Here is a 16,195-nt window from a genome sequence, read left to right as displayed (position 1 = left end):
TCACCCTTGTGGTAAAATACATGGTATGGGACATGTAGGCTTGGTGTGTTTTGCTATATGAACTATACGGAGCAGATCATACACATGCATATAAATATTGTATTGTGATTTGTATTGTTTGAAGAGGTTTTGCCTCCTATTGGGCTATTTAAGCTCACCCCTCAAAATGTTTTGCAGGTGAGGAACAAGTTGTCTGAAGTTGATTCCTTGCAAGAATGTTTTAGTTCATGTGAAATATGTTTGCTGTTTGCTTTCCTTAGAATAAAATGTAGACTTTCATTAGTCTATCTTTGTAAGCTATTTTATGAACTACTTGGAAATAAAGAGTGATCTTTCAGTTGAGTATCTTTTCCAATTTCTTTCATATTCTATTTATGGAAAATTTATTCCATAATTGGAATATGAGTTACACCTCAAAAAAAGAAAAAGAAAAAAAAAATTTCAAAAATCTGAGGTGTGACAGCACATAAGGTGTTCAATGAAATGACAAGCTCAATTTTTTATATTGAATTAAAACTACTTATGTGACACTCGGATATAAAGGTTACCCTTTCAGTCCAACAGAAACAAAATGAATGTTTTAGGACAGTTTATGACCTGGTGTGTTCGAGTCCCAAGTGATGTAGTATATTAGTGAGTATATTAGAGATGAATGCCCTTGACAAGCTAATCGCTCTCTTGATTTGAATGGATTACCCTGTAATCCTTGTAGGTATGACATTGTTGTATATGTAAGTTCAAATGTACTTGCTCAGTCTATTTAACTTTGATATAAATCATATTATCCAAGGGTTTTGTTTCAGCAATAATTTCAACGTTAGATGATAGAACCATCTAAATAGTTGAAGCATTATCAATCAACTCCAAATAAAAATGTGAGATGTCCAGTCATGCAGTAGCAATAAAAATCTAGTTAGGGATGGCACCAAATCCTCAACTCAGCTAACTAGCTATTGATCTTTAACAACAACAAAAAGTAGTTATTGATCAGATGTTTGATGCATTGCAGACGTAAACCTATGCTCTTTTTATTTTATTTTATTTTATTTATTTATTCTTTATGTACGTAGTTACCCAAGTTAATCATGGGTTAACCTAAATTGATCCAAGAGTGATGTGTCATTGCTTAGAACCCTTAGATTAGATAGGGAGTGTAGATTTTATAAACTTTAACTAACTTCACAGACTCCTCACTTTAGAGGAGCCGGATCCGAAAAGCATATCAGTTGTTGCCATCTGATAATCAGAATGTGCACCAGACACTGGACATAGTGCATATTACTTTCTTGATTTGCCTATCTATGGTTTGAATTATATAGTTGTTTCTGGTCGATCCCGGATGGGGTGACAGAAGCTGATGACGTGTCTGATTGGAGACTGGCGGACTTCCTGCTAACCTGCACACTAAAGGACGACCGGGGGCTTTCGGTCTTTTCTCCTCCAAAGCTTCAGTCAATGTTTTTCGGTAGATTGTAATTGGGGTAGTTAATGATACTTTTTTTTTTAAAACGTTTTATTAATAACTCACACACCCTACATATGTCCGTGAGGTTTGAACCCGTGACCTCAAAGTTGTCAGTTAAACACCTTAACCAACCAAGCCACAGCTCACCGACGTAGTTAATGATACTTGACAAGCTGGTGGCTGGGCCATATTTGTGGCCCAGAATGGGTTCTCTTTACCTGAAAACCGATGTGGGACAACTGCCTTTGCTGTTACTTCAAACACTCAGATTTCTTATGCTTTCTGAAACTGTTCCCGGCCCAACGCTACTGCCGAGGTTGGGCCTGGCCCGTCCTTCTTATGGGCAGGAACCTCAGGGCGGCCTCGGTTGTGGTGGAATGCCTGCTAGTTTACGAGCTTGGAAGGTTGTTTGACGCATAACCAACTACAAGTCCCCCAAGTTCCCGTTCAAGACACATCTTGAGTGGGGACTTGCTAAAATAAGCCTGTAGACCAGTATTTCAAATGGGTCCCGCCCATAGTCCCCCAAAGTCCAGACTCATGACGTGGGTTGACGGGGAGCCCTTTCTGTATCCGGTATTACTACTTGAGTGACGAGGTGTTAACTCCGTCCGTGGTTTATCAAGCCACTTGCTCCGTTTTAAAGGGAGGATGTTTTGCACTTGGTATTACGATCTCGGTTACTCTCACCCGAGATGGGTATTGTACCTAGTTCTTACGATCTCAGTGACTCTCACCCGAGATGGGTCTTGTACCTGGTCTTACGATCTCGGTGACTCTCACCCGAGATGGGTCTTGTACCTGGTAATTTGTGCGTTACTGTGGCAGGTGCATTAAATGCATGTTCGCCAGATGTTGCCATATTCCTGGGGATAACTGATGAGCAATTAATGCATGTCGCTTCATTCTTTCCTTCTTCAAGAAGCTACGACGGTTTATCCATGTGGCATGATCCTGTGGTTTGATCAGACGGCTAGGGGTGCCTCGTTTATGGTAAGTGGGTTTTTAATGTGTCGTTTTGTGGATCGAGGCGACTTCCCACTATATGCTTCCCCCCTTTTTCGTCTTCACTATCACTTGCTCTATTCTCTGGTTTTCTCTGCTCTCTCTGTTTTTCTCTGCTCTATTTCGATTCTCTGTGGCTTCTCTCTTTTCTGCTGTCTTTGTGGTATCTTTCATTCTCGAGCAATACCGCCGTCGATCCCTGCAATTGTGAGGTGCTACCGGTCCTCAGAGTTTCCGGCGTTGCTACTACATCGAAAATTTGGTAAGTTTCTGCGTTGTTTTTGTTTTGCTACACTTAGCTTTGTTTCTCTTTTGGCTTTCTCTGCGTTTGCGATGCTTTTCTATGGTTTTGGGTAAAACTGGGGATTTTGGTATTCTAGGGATTTCTGAGTTTAGGCTGTGTTAAGTTGTCTGTTGCATTTTGCTCTCGGCAGCGCATGCTAATAGATCTTAGGGTTTGTCATACTAAGGTAGATGGATTCCCGAAGTACAACTGATTTAAGCGGGGCTAGCACATCCTCTCGGCCGATAGTAGATGACGATGAGAGGATGGAGGAGTATATTAGTCGACCATCCCGCCCGAGCTGCCCGCCTACATCGAGGCCTGAGGACGTAACTTATGCCGTACCTGCCCGGGACGTTGACTGGTCTGATAAATGTTAGTTGATCGTATATTTCATTATAGTTCTACGATTCAGAGTATCATTTCCTATTTGATCTCTTCTGACATTGGATCTATAAATTTTTAAACGTCAGAAAATTTCGATCTAGTAAACTTGACCAGTGTAATCGACTCTTCTTCGTCCCGGATGTACATATTGGAGGACGGCACCGTGTGCGACGAACTCGAGTGTAGCATGACCCCGGCCGAGATAAAACAGTTTCGGGAAGACTAGGGCATCCCGTCGTCGGTTACACTCCGTGCGCTATATGAGGATGAGTTGGCGTGCTGTCCGAGAGACGGCTTCGTCGCTGTGCATGAGCATATGTTTAGGAACGGCTTCTCTCTCCCGCTTCCTTAGTGCGTGCAGTATCTGCTGAGCATGCTTCATCTTGCTCCTGGGCAGATTCCCCACAATCAATGGCGACAGTTGTTGTCCCTTTGCTGCATGTACTACTTGTCAGAAATGGGATGGCCAACTATCAACGAGTTTCGTGCCCTCTACCGCCTCTCATACTCAAAGAAGCAGAACTGTGGCGGGTGTGTCTCATTTTCCGCTCGGGATTACTTGCCTCCCGTTACTGATCTCCCAACATCCATTAATAACAACTGGAGATCAAAGGTCGTGCTTGCCGGCGGTCGATAGCAAAGAAACTGTCCGGCATACGTTGTGCCCAACCGGTTTAGATATATCCGGGATCAATCCTTCTCGATGTCGAAGATCGAGAAGCGACGTATTGGGCGGATATTTGCAGCCTGGCCCTCGGACGAGGATCGAAGCTCATACAACCTGACCCGGTGGGGTAAGCTAGTTCATTATGAACTCGGCCGTATGCCTGGTGGGGTTCCAACTTAGTTTCTCTCGTTTGTTGTTTTCTCTGTTCTTTGGCTTTTTCTTTTTTTTTCGTGACGTTGACTGTTGGTTTTATTTTCAGCTAAAGTGCCCAAGCGTAAACAACATCCCTCACACCCGCGTGACATGGACTCGAACATGGACTTGCTGAGCGACCTACTGGAGGTGGGGAAAGTGGCCTCCCGCACCGACGTGAATGTCACAGACTCTACCGCCCGCGTCTCGGAGGACGCTATACTCCTAGAGGTTAACGATGAAGGATACGGGAAACCAACTGCTGACGCGGAGGCACCTAGGAGGACCGGTGACATTGTCAACGTCAATTTGGGCGAGAAGAAGAAACAGTTGTCCGAGAAGTCAAAATCTCAACGGGATGAAGGCGTGACTTTGACTGGTATGAGCGTGTCCGGGGCCTCCCCACCCCGGAAGAAGCAAAAGGCGGCAGCATCTTCGGCCGGCCCCCTAGTTACTTTGGGTACTCTTACTCCTGCTCTTCCCCAGATCCGAAAGGCCCCCATCTGGCAGATCCTGGACGAGTATGGGTGCGCGGACGAAAAGTTAGTCCTTAGCATGGTGGGCGATTTGAAGGGTATCGAGTTGGACCGGATCAAGATCGGGTCCAGCACTCCTCAAAAGAACCGTCAGTACGCCCGGGAGGCAATGATGAAGGTAAACTTCTCCCTAATAATGCTAATTTACTAACACCATCCGGGATGTTGAACTAATTTTATTTTGCTTGTAGGCTCTCTTTGCTGTCTACGCTATTGACGCCAGCGAGGATACCAACGAGATGAAGGAGCGTCTGGCCAGCCTGAACAACCAGATCAACTATCTTGGGGCCGAGAAGAAGAAGATGGAGAAGGATTTGGAGGCCGAGAGGAAGGAGAAACTGTCGTTGGCCGACAAGCTCACCAAACTTAGCCTCCACACCAAAGAGCTGGAGGGAAAAGCTGAAAGTGTTGTCGCTTTGGAGTGCGACATAGACGCGTTTCAATGGGAGAACGCGAAGCTGCGGTCTAAGCTGAAGGAGAGGGACGACTAGATAGCTGATATGCAGGGCCAGATCCCCGCTCAAGGCGAGCTTGCCGTTGCTCAGTTCAAGGAGTCGGATGAGCTGAGGGCTATGCTCAAAGCTGCCCGGGAGAGTGGAATTATCGAGAAATTCGGCGTCTGGAGCCGCCTTGGGTATCTGGACAAAGCCAAGATGACTGCCGATTTGATCACTGCCCGAGAGGCCAAGGAGAGGGAGGCTAAGTCCAAGGTAGCGGCCAAGAAGGAACCTGAGGCAGGCGAGCCGTCCGAGAAAGTTGTTGAAGAAGGCGCTGATGGTAACAACGATTTGGCCGAGTCGTCCGAGAATGAGGAAGAGAACCCCGGCGAGTTATAAATTGTAATTTACCTTTTGCTTTTAGTAAGACAATGGCCTCGTGCCTTATCCCGGTGATTATACATCCTAGTGGCTTTTGTAAATACTCATTGGTGGTATACGCCCGGCATCCTGGGTTTTAATATATTATGCCTTGGCTAATTTAATTGCTTGCTTCTCTGTGTTATATATAATTTTGTATTGTGCCTATCCCGCTTGGTGTTACTAGGGGCTTCAATAACTTTTGCCTCACGGATGATTACTTATCCCGTTCGATAATGCTCGGGATTTTATTAACTTTTGCCTCCTTGTGAATTACCTATCCCGCTCGATATTACTTGGGATTTTATTGACTTATGCCTCTTTGTGGATTACCTATCCCGCTCGATATTACTTGAGATTTTATTGATTTATGCCTCCATGGATTACCTATCCCGCTCGATATTACTTGGGATTTTATTAACTTATGCCTCCCTGGATTACCTATCCCGTTCGATATTACTCGGGATTTTATTGACTTTTACCTCCCGGTGGACTACCTATCATTAGAGTTTGAATTGAACTTCCCCATTTTGTATTAAGTCATTCAAAACGAATTGAGGCATCCTCCGGGACTTGTTTTTCCTCCCCGGGGGCAGTAATACTTACAAATGTACATTTTACAAATGATGGAATGGATCTCGGCTCCTTTCACATCGGGTAGAATTTGAGGTGCTCCGTGATCTAGGGGAGCCCGGTGACTATCCCATCTTGATCTCGGAGAAAGAAGGTTGTTGGGCCGACCTCTTCAATTATCTCGTATGGCCCTTCCCAAGTTGGATCCAAAGCCGCCATCTTGGTCATGATTTTCTTCATTACCCAGTCCCAACGTCCAGGTCCTGACCTTAATATTGTAATGGCGTGCAACTCTCTGCTTATAGACTTGGTTGTGCAAGTCTACTCTTTCCCGCCTTTCCTTAATAAGGTCAATATTCAACCGAAGCCCTTCTTCATTGGTGGTGGCATCAAAGTTCTCGACCCTTCCCGATGGTAAGACAGCCTCTGTGCTAAAGGCCATGCTGAAAGGGGTTTCTCTAGTTGCTCCTGTTGCTGTGGTCCTAATTGCCCATAATACCTCCGGCAGCTTCTGTGGCCATAGGCCTTTTGCATCGTCTAACTTCTTCTTCAGAAGCTTTTTAATGATTTTGTTAACTGCCTCCACCTGACCATCGGTCTGTGGGTGTGCCACCGACACGAAGACCATCTTAGTGCCCATGTCATTCGTGAACTCAATCAGATGGTTATTGTTGAATTGTGTTCCATTGTCAGTGACTATTGTCTCCGGGACCTCGAATCTGTAATATATATTTTTCATCAGGAAATTCTTCACGCACTCGGTGGTTATCTTTCCCAAGGACTCTGGCTCCACCCACTTCGTGTAGTAGTCGATGGCCACTATCACGTACTTGAATTGCCCAAGAGCCGTTGGAAGTATCCCGATGAGATTAAGGCCCCACTGCGCAAAAGGCCAGGGCGACAATAATATTGACAGAGCAATTGAAGGGGAATGTATCACATTAGCGTGCAAATGACATTTGCGGCATCTCGCCAACATCTTATCCGCCATGGCGCCCATGTTAGGCCAGAAGAACCCGGTGCGAAGTGCTTTATGCGCTAACGACCGAGATCTAAAGTGATTCTCGCACACCCCTTCATGGATTTCTCCCATGATCACCTCTCCTTCCTCTTCTGTTACGCACTTGAGGTTTAGGAAACTGTAACCCCTTCGGTATAGTTTTCTGTTCATGAGTGTGTATCTGGCACATCTCGATTGCAATTTTTGTGCTTGCCGCCTGTCGTCCGGGCGGACCCTCTCTTTTATGAACTCGATTATTGGGTCCATCGACGTAGGCTCTCCGGGTCCCGCTTCAAACATGAATATCTCCCAGACGGTTTTATTTATGCTCAGTTTCCTAACACCTCGATCCTTGCTTTCTTTCTCCCTTTACCAGGCCCTCCGGTGGCTACCGAGCAAGAGCATCTGTGTTACTATTTTCCTTCCGTGGGATGTGGGAGAGAGAGGCCTACTTGAAGCGTTGCATGAAGGTTTTTGACAGTGCTTGGTAGGAGTTCAATTGAGGCTCCTTTGCTTCGAAGCTCCCGTTGACTTGATTGACGACCAGCTGTGAATCACTGAACACCTCCACTCTATCTACGCCAATATCCCGTGAGAGTTGCAACCCACCAATTAAGGCCTCGTACTCTGCCGCATTGTTTGAGGCGTGAACTTGAAATTCCAAGGCATACTTGTGTTTGAACCCATCAAGGGTCTCCAATATTATTCCCGCCCCGTTTTTCTTTCTCGTTACCGAGCTGTCAACAAAAAGATTCTAGAGTCGTTCCGGCGGTTCCTCACTGTGCATCTCCTTATCCGCTCCGGGACCACTTTCCTCCCCGCCGGTCTCGGAGGGCACTCCCACGATTTTCGTGGGGGTGAGCTCCAATGACTCTTCCACAACTTTCACGGGCGTGAGCTCAGAGGACTCTCCCACAACTTTCATGGGCGTGAGCTCAGATATAAAGTCTGTCGCTGCTTGGCCCTTGATTGCCAGTCTCGACCGGTAATGGATATCAAATTCCACCAGTTCAATTGCCCATTTCACCAGTCTCCCGCTGACCTCTAGCTTTTGCATGATCTGCCTCAGGGGGTGGTTGGTATAGAGGGTTATCGAGTGTGCCTGGAAATAGTGCTTGAGGCTTCAGACGGTTACAATAAGTGCCAAGGCCAATTTCTCGACGTCCGGGTACTTGCTCTCTGCTGGTGTGAATCCCTTCCCGACGTAAAATACAGCATGCTCGATATCGGACTCTTTTCTTATCAGGACCGAGCTAACTTCTGACTGTGACGCGGCGATAGACAAATAAAGCATCTCACCCGGAATAGGCTTTGCAAAACCTGCGCGGACGTGAGTTACGCCTTTATCTGCTTGAAAGACTCTTCCTGCTCGGGTCCCCATACTATTTCCTTACATTTCTGGTCTCTCAACAGCCGGAAGAAGGGGCCACACTTATCCGTGAGTTGTGACACAAACCTTGCCAGGGCGATAACCTTCCCGGCCAACGACTGCACTTGGTTCCTTAGCTTAGGCCTTTCCAAATCTAAGATGGCCTGGATTTTCTCCGGGTTGGCTTCAATTCCCCTCCGGCTGATTATATGGCCTAAGAATTTCCCTTTGACGACCCCGAATATACATTTCTATGGGTTCAGCCTCATCCCGAACCTCATTATGACCTCGAAGACTTTCTCAATATGCCCTACATGCTCCTCGGCCTTTAGACTTTTGACCAGCATGTCATCGACATATATCTTCATTATTTTCCCGAGGTACTCGGTGAACATGACATTTATCAGCCGTTGGTAAGTGGCTCCTGCATTCTTCAGTCTGAATGTCATTACCTTATAGCAATATAGGCCTTTGTCAGTCGTGAAAGCAGTGTGCTCCTCATCCCTCGGATCCATCTGGATCAGGTTATAGCCCGCGTAGGCGTCCATGAAGCTCAACAGTTCGAAACCGGATGTGGAGTTCATCAGTTGATCTATGCGTGGAAGTGGGAAGCTATCATTTCGGCATGCTCTGTTGAGATTTAAATAATCCACGCACATCCTCTATTGTCCAGTTAATTTCTTTGGAACCATGACCATATTGGTCAGCCACTGGGGGTATATGACCTCCCTTATAAACCTAGTGTCTATTAACTTTTGCACTTCCCCCCTCATTGCTTCATACTTTTCTGGCTTAAACGTCCTTCGTTTTTGCCGCACGGGAAGGAATCCCTTCTCGATCCCGAGCTGGTGTGTCACAATGCCACTTGATATCCCGGGCATGTCCTTGTACGTCCAAGCGAATGCCCCACTGTTTCTCTTCAGGAACCCTACCAGGGCCGCTCTTACTCCGAGTGCCTGTCTTGTCCCGATGGTCACTTGCCGATTCAGGAATTCATCTAAGATTGAAACCACTTTTGTTTCTTCCACTGACCCCGGACGCTCTTCATCCGAGTCGGTATCATCTCAAGGATCCACATATGGATCCGAGGGGGATGCTGTGGCCTGACTAGCTGACAGGACCTCGGACCTTTTCATCCCATTGTCAATCACATAACAACTCCTTGCCGCCCCCTGGTCTCCCCGGATCATAATGACTCATGTTGGGGTCGGGACCTTCATCATCAACATGTGGCCGGCGACAAAAGACTTTAGCTTCAATAGGGCAGGCCTTCCCAAGATCCCGTTGTAAGACGACTTACAGTCCACTACAATAAATTCCACTGTCGCCTGGGCGACTCCCTCTCGGCCTTCCATGCTTACCCCAAAGTTGTCCGATCTAAGAGGCTGAACGACATCGCCCGAGAAACTGATTAACGGCTCATGGTCTTGTATCAACTTATTACTCCCCCAGTGCAGCCTTTTCGAGGCACTCTTGAACAACACGTTGACTGAGGCTCCCGTGTCAATCAGGATATTCTTCGTGATATAGTGGTCGAGTTGCAATGTTATTAAGAACGGGTCCTCGTGCGGCCTTATCCCTTCCTCTTCCTCTTCTAGGAAGGTAACGGACTTCCATCTGGTGGTTACTCGCTGGTTATTGCTACTTCCGAAGGCGAAAACCTCCCGGCCATCCTTGGATCCCGTACACTGCCTTTTTACCTTATTACTCCTATTATCTATATGGGACCCGCCATGAATTGTGTTAATCGTCCCATACACTTCGATTGCTCCGACATGCCTCTGCCAGGGCACATACTGCTGCAATTTTCTTTCTTTCAATCGGCCCTCAACCGCCCTCTTTAGCTCTATGCAGTTATTTATTTGATGACTTGCCTCCCCGTGGTACCCACAAAATTTTCCTGTGTCTTCTTTAGTGAGCCTTGAGGACTCGGGGAACCTCCTGCCAGGGGGAGGCAGAATGACAAACTTATTTTCATTCCATATCGCCTCGTAAGTGGTGTTGAGCGCTAAGAACTGCTCTTTTGCTGACGGCGCCGTCCTTGTATACCTGATATCTCGGTAGGGGCTCTTTGCCTTCCCATTAGTGTTATATTGCTTCCCTGCCTTCCTCTCGTTCCTCTCTTTATGCCTCTTTCCAGAAGAGTACGAGTTCGGCTCTTGCTCTCCCGTCTAGGCCCTGACCTCCTGGACCACTTGCACCGGGGAACCTCTCCTTTCGGCCTTCCTCTTCCCGGCCGAGGTCCCCCCAAAAGTGTCATGGTTTGCCTGGGCATGCCGGACCGCCATTTCCATAAGCTCGTGGTAGCCTTGTGGATTTTCGATTTTTATGCATACATGAACTTCCTGGGAAGCAGCCCTTGAATGAACGCCTCCTCTACAACTTTTTTGTCGAAGTTCCTGACTCTGGCTGTGGCTCCTTGCCAACGGTTCACAAAGGCTTTCAACCCCTCTCCCCTATCTTGCTGCACTTTGAACAATTGGGCGGTGTTCTGCCCGTTCGTCCGTTGGATAAACCTATTGACAAACCTGTCCACTAATTCCCGAAAGCAATCGATCGAGTTTGATGGGAGTTCATAGAACCAATTCGGCGCTTCCCCTGCTAAAGTTTCCTGAAACATGTTGCAGCATACTGCATCCGAGTATCCTTTAGTGTTCGTGTGAGACTTGAAGCTATCAAGGAAAAGATGGGGGTCTCGATCCCCGTTGTAGCTAAGCTTCAATGGCTTGGCTGTGTTCGATCGGACGGACTGGGTGATCGCTCTCGTGAACGGTCCCCCTCTTTCTTCGAAACTCGCGCGGGACGGGTTACGCTTCCCTCTTCTCTCGGCATTCGAGATTCTGTCTGCCAAACTCGCCACGCTATCCCGGATGGCTCTTAAGGTTTCTTCCATCTCTCCCGGCCTTTCAACTAGGACTTCCGGGATCGGCTAGGGTAAGGGCGGCGGTCCCTAATCCCGCATTTCATCCGGGAACAAATTCGTCCCAATATTCACCGTCCTACGATTCGTTCCCATTGGAGCGCCCGTTTGCCGAGATGTGGCTGCCCAATCTAGCTCAGTTGCTCGATCCAAAGCCTCCCGGTGCTCAACCCCTCGGGCTAGCGCACTCATGAGCGTGGCGTTATCCTTTTCTAACCTGCGCTCCCTCCCGGAGGCTTCCTCTCAGTCCCTCGCACTTTGTCGCTCTAGTCGCGTGATTTGGGCCCTCATATCTTCCAACATCTCGGTTACCTCTTGGGGATTGAGGTCTCGCGGCACATATTCTGGCGTTTCATCGAGCGGAGCTCTTCCTGTTATTCTTGAACTCTCCCTGCTGTCTCTAGGATCCGTCCGTATATCACCTCTCTCTACTCTTCCCGTCCAGTACCCTGCTCTTATTGCTCGATTAACTCAGTCATCAAGTCACGCTGGATTTTTGTAGCAAGTTCCCACAGACGGCACTAAATGTTTCTGGTCGATCTTGGATGGGGTGACAGAAGCTAATGACGTGTCTGATTGGAGACTGGCGGACTTCCTGCTGACCTGCACACCAAAGGACGACTGGGGGCTTCCGGTCTTTCCTCATCCGAAGCTTAAGTCAGTGTTTTCCGATATAATGTAATTATTAGGGGTAGTTAATGATACCTGACAAACTGGTGGCTGGGTCATATTTATGGCCCAGAGTGGGTTCTCTTTACCTGAAAACCGATGTGGGACAACTGTCTTTGCTGTTACTTCAAACACTCAGATTTCTTATGCTTTCTGAAACCGTTCCCAGCCCAACGCTACCACTGAGATTGGGCCTGGCCCGTCCTTCTTATGGGCAGGAACCTCGGGGTAGCCTCGGTTGTGGTGGAATGCCTGCTGGTTTACGGGCTTGGGAGGTTGTTTGACACACAACCGACTACAAGAGTAAAAGCATCTTCTGCATTTAATTGAATTGATAAACTAAATCCCAGCTTTGACAGACTTCTCTATAATTATATTTTTACTATACATGAAATCCAGGTATGTATGAAGCAAGCTTGGCTTATTTCAAACTCTCTGCATATACCATGGATTACTTTCTTTCAGTAAGAAAATAAAAATAAAAATTGCATTTTGATCAGGAATCAATGCAAGCCTTTAGATCCTTTTTGTATGCCCCTTTGTTTTCTCCTTTTTTTTAGAAAGTCTCATTTACAACTACAATAGACACTATCAGTCTATCACTATCGGCTCAAACTTATTGGGTCTCTAAGGGATAAATTAGTTTTTTCGTTAGTTTTATTTCATATAATCTCCTTTATGTTTGGAGAGCTATAACACTAGGTGCGCCTCCGGGACTAAAGTAGGGTCTCCGCTACTTTTACGATTCTAAAAGTGTAATGATTAAGTCTAGTCTATGTGTCATTGTGAGTATTACTACAAATTTTTTATTCTATCAATTGCGTGGTAGAAGAAAGGTAATGTAATGATTTTTTTCTGATTTCAGCTTAATATCAACGTGATATTTATTCAAAAAGAATGGGCCGGTAAGTGGTAAGTTTTCATAAGCCAAATACTCTGTAGTATTCTCGTTCATATATAGCTCCCTCTGGAAATCTATAATACTAAGCAATGAATGAGAGACCAAATTTCGAGCAACCAACGAATGAGAGGTTCCGACATGTCGTTTTCACTATTTGCTGTTCATGGGAAGCAGTCTTTTTTTTATTTATTTTTTATTTTTTATAATTTACTACTCAACTTTAAACAGAAAGTTGACAGTGACACTTTGTTTAACCGTTTGTATCTGATAAAAGCCTGAACCTTCCGCTCCTTCCAACAATCCAGCTACCCCCACCGCCGCCGGCTCTTCCCTCTCTTCAAATCAAACACGATGAGCTCCTGGGACAACTGGGTCGAAGAGTCCCTTCACAAACTCGAACGCCTCCAGCTCCTCCGGTCTCTCCGACCCATCTACCTCTGCCATGACCCACAAACAACCACCACCGTCGAAGACGGCCTCCAAGTCTTTCACGACATGCAGCTCTGGGACCGAGCCTCGGTCGAGGTCCACATTCCCGAAGCAACTTTCCAGAATTGGCTCAGTGACATTCCCAGTTCCGGTATAAGAGTCACACTTTCAACAGTGAGTTCTTGTTAGTTGCGAAGTTTATCTTACAAGTTTTTGTTGTGTTATAGGAGATGAGGAGGATACCCGGAAATTCAGGAAGCTGTTGTTGTTCTCCGGGAACGACTATCTGGGCTTGAGTTCACATCCCACCATTGGAAATGCTGCTGCTAAGGTTGTTGAATGTTTTTGACATTATTACATTAGTTTGTGGCTTTTATGTGCTGTATGTTTTGGAACACAGTTATAAGAATTATGTTGAATTAGGCAGCTCAAGAACATGGGATGGGCCCAAGGGGGTCTGCTTTGATCTGTGGATATACCGATTACCATAGGCGACTGGAGTCATCCTTAGCAGACTTGAAGAAGAAAGAGGTATCAGCTGCTCTGTCTGTATGTTATAGCTTTCGTTTATTTACTGCTTTGTTTCTATAAGAGCCAAGTACTAGAATGTGATTTCTTTAGTATATGTAAAAATAATGCGGTAAATGCTTTTATCGACTTTTCTAGTTGTTCTTTCTAGTTCTAGAAGTAGTTTAAATTTCAAAGTCATTGACTAGTTTCCAATGTGTTACTTAACTGAGGCTGGCTTGAGAATTTGTGATAAAACTGTGGACATAATTGTGTGGTTTGAAACATTTAGTTAATTTGATTTGCATTTTGCTCATAATCTGTTCGACTATTTTTGGGTATTTTACTTGAAAGCTGATATAATCTTGTTTAAAATCTGTCCACTAGGATTGCCTTCTTTGTCCTACAGGCTTTGCAGCCAATATGGCCTTGATGGTAGTGTTGGGAAATATTGGCTCTCTCTTGGCTGCTGGAAAAACACCTTTAACTAATGAAAAGATTGCCATATTTTCTGATGAACTGAACCATGCATCAATTATTGATGGTATTCGTCTTGCTGAACGACAAAAATCTGTACAGATATTCATCTATAGACATTGTGACATGATTCACCTTAATGCATTGTTGTAGGTCTTGAACTTTTGTTTTTAATCTTTGTGTGTCTCTTCTTAGATCCATACTTTACTGTGTCCATGGCTTAGAAATTCATTTCTGATTTGACAGATCCAGTTGCACAATGCAGAAGAAAGTTGTTGTGACTGACAGGTAACTGATCTTATTGTATTGCTGCTCTCTATACTATCATTTCAGTTGGGATCAATTTCGTCTTTATATTAAGTGATTTCTGTGATCTGCATTTGCCCCTTCAACTGCAGCTTGTTTAGTATGGATGGTGACTTTGCACCAATGATTGAGCTGGTGAAGCTACGCAAGCAGCATGACTTTCTGTTAGTCATTGATGATGTAAGTCCTCTTGAGTTATTTGGAACTGAAATAATTCGCAAGTGTTCAAGCCTGTCTTGTACATACTACTGTACACATATTTATGATGCTAACATTGTTTTAGTAAATTCATTGTAAATAAGGGGAAACCAAAACATGATAAATTAGACTTGGGAGTGAAAAGTTCAGTTTCTTCATAGTGTGATTCTAGCACTTATGGATTCTCCAACTACACCAGGAGGATCATCTAGTTGATTGAATTTGTAATTTTGTACATATGAAAGAAAGAGGGACTCCTTTTTTTCTTTTTTTTTTTATAAACTTTCATGTAGATAGATATTAGTGAAAACAAAAAATCTACCATTTCATTCAGGCTCATGGAACCTTTGTTTGTGGAAAAAATGGTGGTGGAGTGGCTGAGGAATTCCATTGTGAAAAAGATGTTGACATATGTGTTGGTACTTTGAGCAAGGCTGCAGGTTGCCATGGCGGGTTCATTGCATGCAGGTAATTAACTGTTCATGGACTATTTTATCTTAGTAAAAACAGTTGAAAGCGTCATTCCTGGATCTATAGTGTAGCAAATACAAATGAAAAAGGTATCTTATTCTTGGATTACCAAGTTTCTTTAAAACATGGTAGGATCTCAAAACTCCAAATTTAGGTGTTGAGTCAATCATTCTTGCATCTGCATGATCATGCATCTCTTTATATTGGAAGATTTAGATATCTAGTATGTGACTCATGCCATTTTCTGATTGGCATATGACAGCAAAAGATGGAAGCAACTCATACAGTCACGAGGACGCTCCTTTATATTTTCAACTGCTACACCGTTACCGATTGCTGCTGCGGCTCATGGTAAATCATATATTTGTTTGTTGATGAACGTTTGGGATCCTATAGTTGAATATGGTTCCTTCCAAACGTTACTTTAATATATTGGAAGCTTCATTTACACTAGTTGGGTGATTGAATTTTTCATAAATGGTTAGTATGCAGGGACTGATAATAGGCAATAATATAGATTTCTTAGCATTTAAAAATTCAAGGTTGAGGTGAGAAGCTCAGTTCAAATGTGATATCATTCGTTTAAGTGCAAAGACAAATTCTATGTTAGAGACCAAAAAAAAACCTTATATGATCACAACTCCAATGAGCCAAAACTTTAAAGTTGTTCTGATCTTGCCTCATGCTTGGTTCTAGCCTTCTGTCAAGCTCTATATTAGATATTTTCCATAATATAGTATTGTTCTTCTTACATTACAATATAGGCATATTGCCAGTAATATTGTTGTTAAGAATAAACAATACCACCTTGCAGCTGCAGTTATTGTTGCAAGAAAGGAAACATGGCGTAGAAGGGCAATTTGGAGTCGGGTGCAAGATTTTCGTGCTCTGACTGGAATTCCGATAAACAGTCCAATAATATCTCTTATCGTTGGGAGTGAACAGAAGGCTTTGCAAGCAAGCCGGTTCTCTCTCTCTCTCTC

The 16,195-nt window shown here is 44.9% G+C and overlaps 2 protein-coding genes across 2 annotated transcripts in view; one reads left to right on the top strand and one right to left on the bottom strand.

The window, feature by feature from the left end:
• Positions 1–7,413: 7,413 nt before the first annotated feature.
• LOC101307062 lies at positions 7,414–8,022 on the bottom strand. Its single transcript, XM_004308428.1, has 2 exons — positions 7,746–8,022; positions 7,414–7,616 (listed from the first exon to the last, which is right to left on the bottom strand). Exons 1-2 carry the CDS (start codon positions 8,020–8,022, stop codon positions 7,414–7,416), a joined length of 480 nt encoding a protein of 159 aa, XP_004308476.1.
• Positions 8,023–13,310: 5,288 nt separating this feature from the next.
• Positions 13,311–16,195, top strand: part of LOC101306767 (8-amino-7-oxononanoate synthase-like) — a 3,724-nt gene continuing 839 nt past the window's right edge. Inside the window, exons 1-9 of the mRNA XM_004308427.1 lie at positions 13,311–13,404; positions 13,481–13,584; positions 13,677–13,784; positions 14,148–14,386; positions 14,484–14,525; positions 14,636–14,723; positions 15,076–15,209; positions 15,475–15,563; positions 16,027–16,177. Of these exons, the coding sequence (XP_004308475.1) occupies positions 13,320–13,404; positions 13,481–13,584; positions 13,677–13,784; positions 14,148–14,386; positions 14,484–14,525; positions 14,636–14,723; positions 15,076–15,209; positions 15,475–15,563; positions 16,027–16,177 (1,040 nt within the window). The 5' untranslated portion in view covers positions 13,311–13,319. The remainder of the gene's footprint in view (positions 13,405–13,480; positions 13,585–13,676; positions 13,785–14,147; positions 14,387–14,483; positions 14,526–14,635; positions 14,724–15,075; positions 15,210–15,474; positions 15,564–16,026; positions 16,178–16,195) is intronic.

This window comes from Fragaria vesca, linkage group LG7 (genome assembly GCF_000184155.1).
Source record: "Fragaria vesca subsp. vesca linkage group LG7, FraVesHawaii_1.0, whole genome shotgun sequence".
Lineage (NCBI taxonomy): Eukaryota > Viridiplantae > Streptophyta > Magnoliopsida > Rosales > Rosaceae > Fragaria > Fragaria vesca.
Note: the sequence above shows the minus strand (reverse complement) of the source record. Positions and strands in the feature narration are given on the sequence as shown.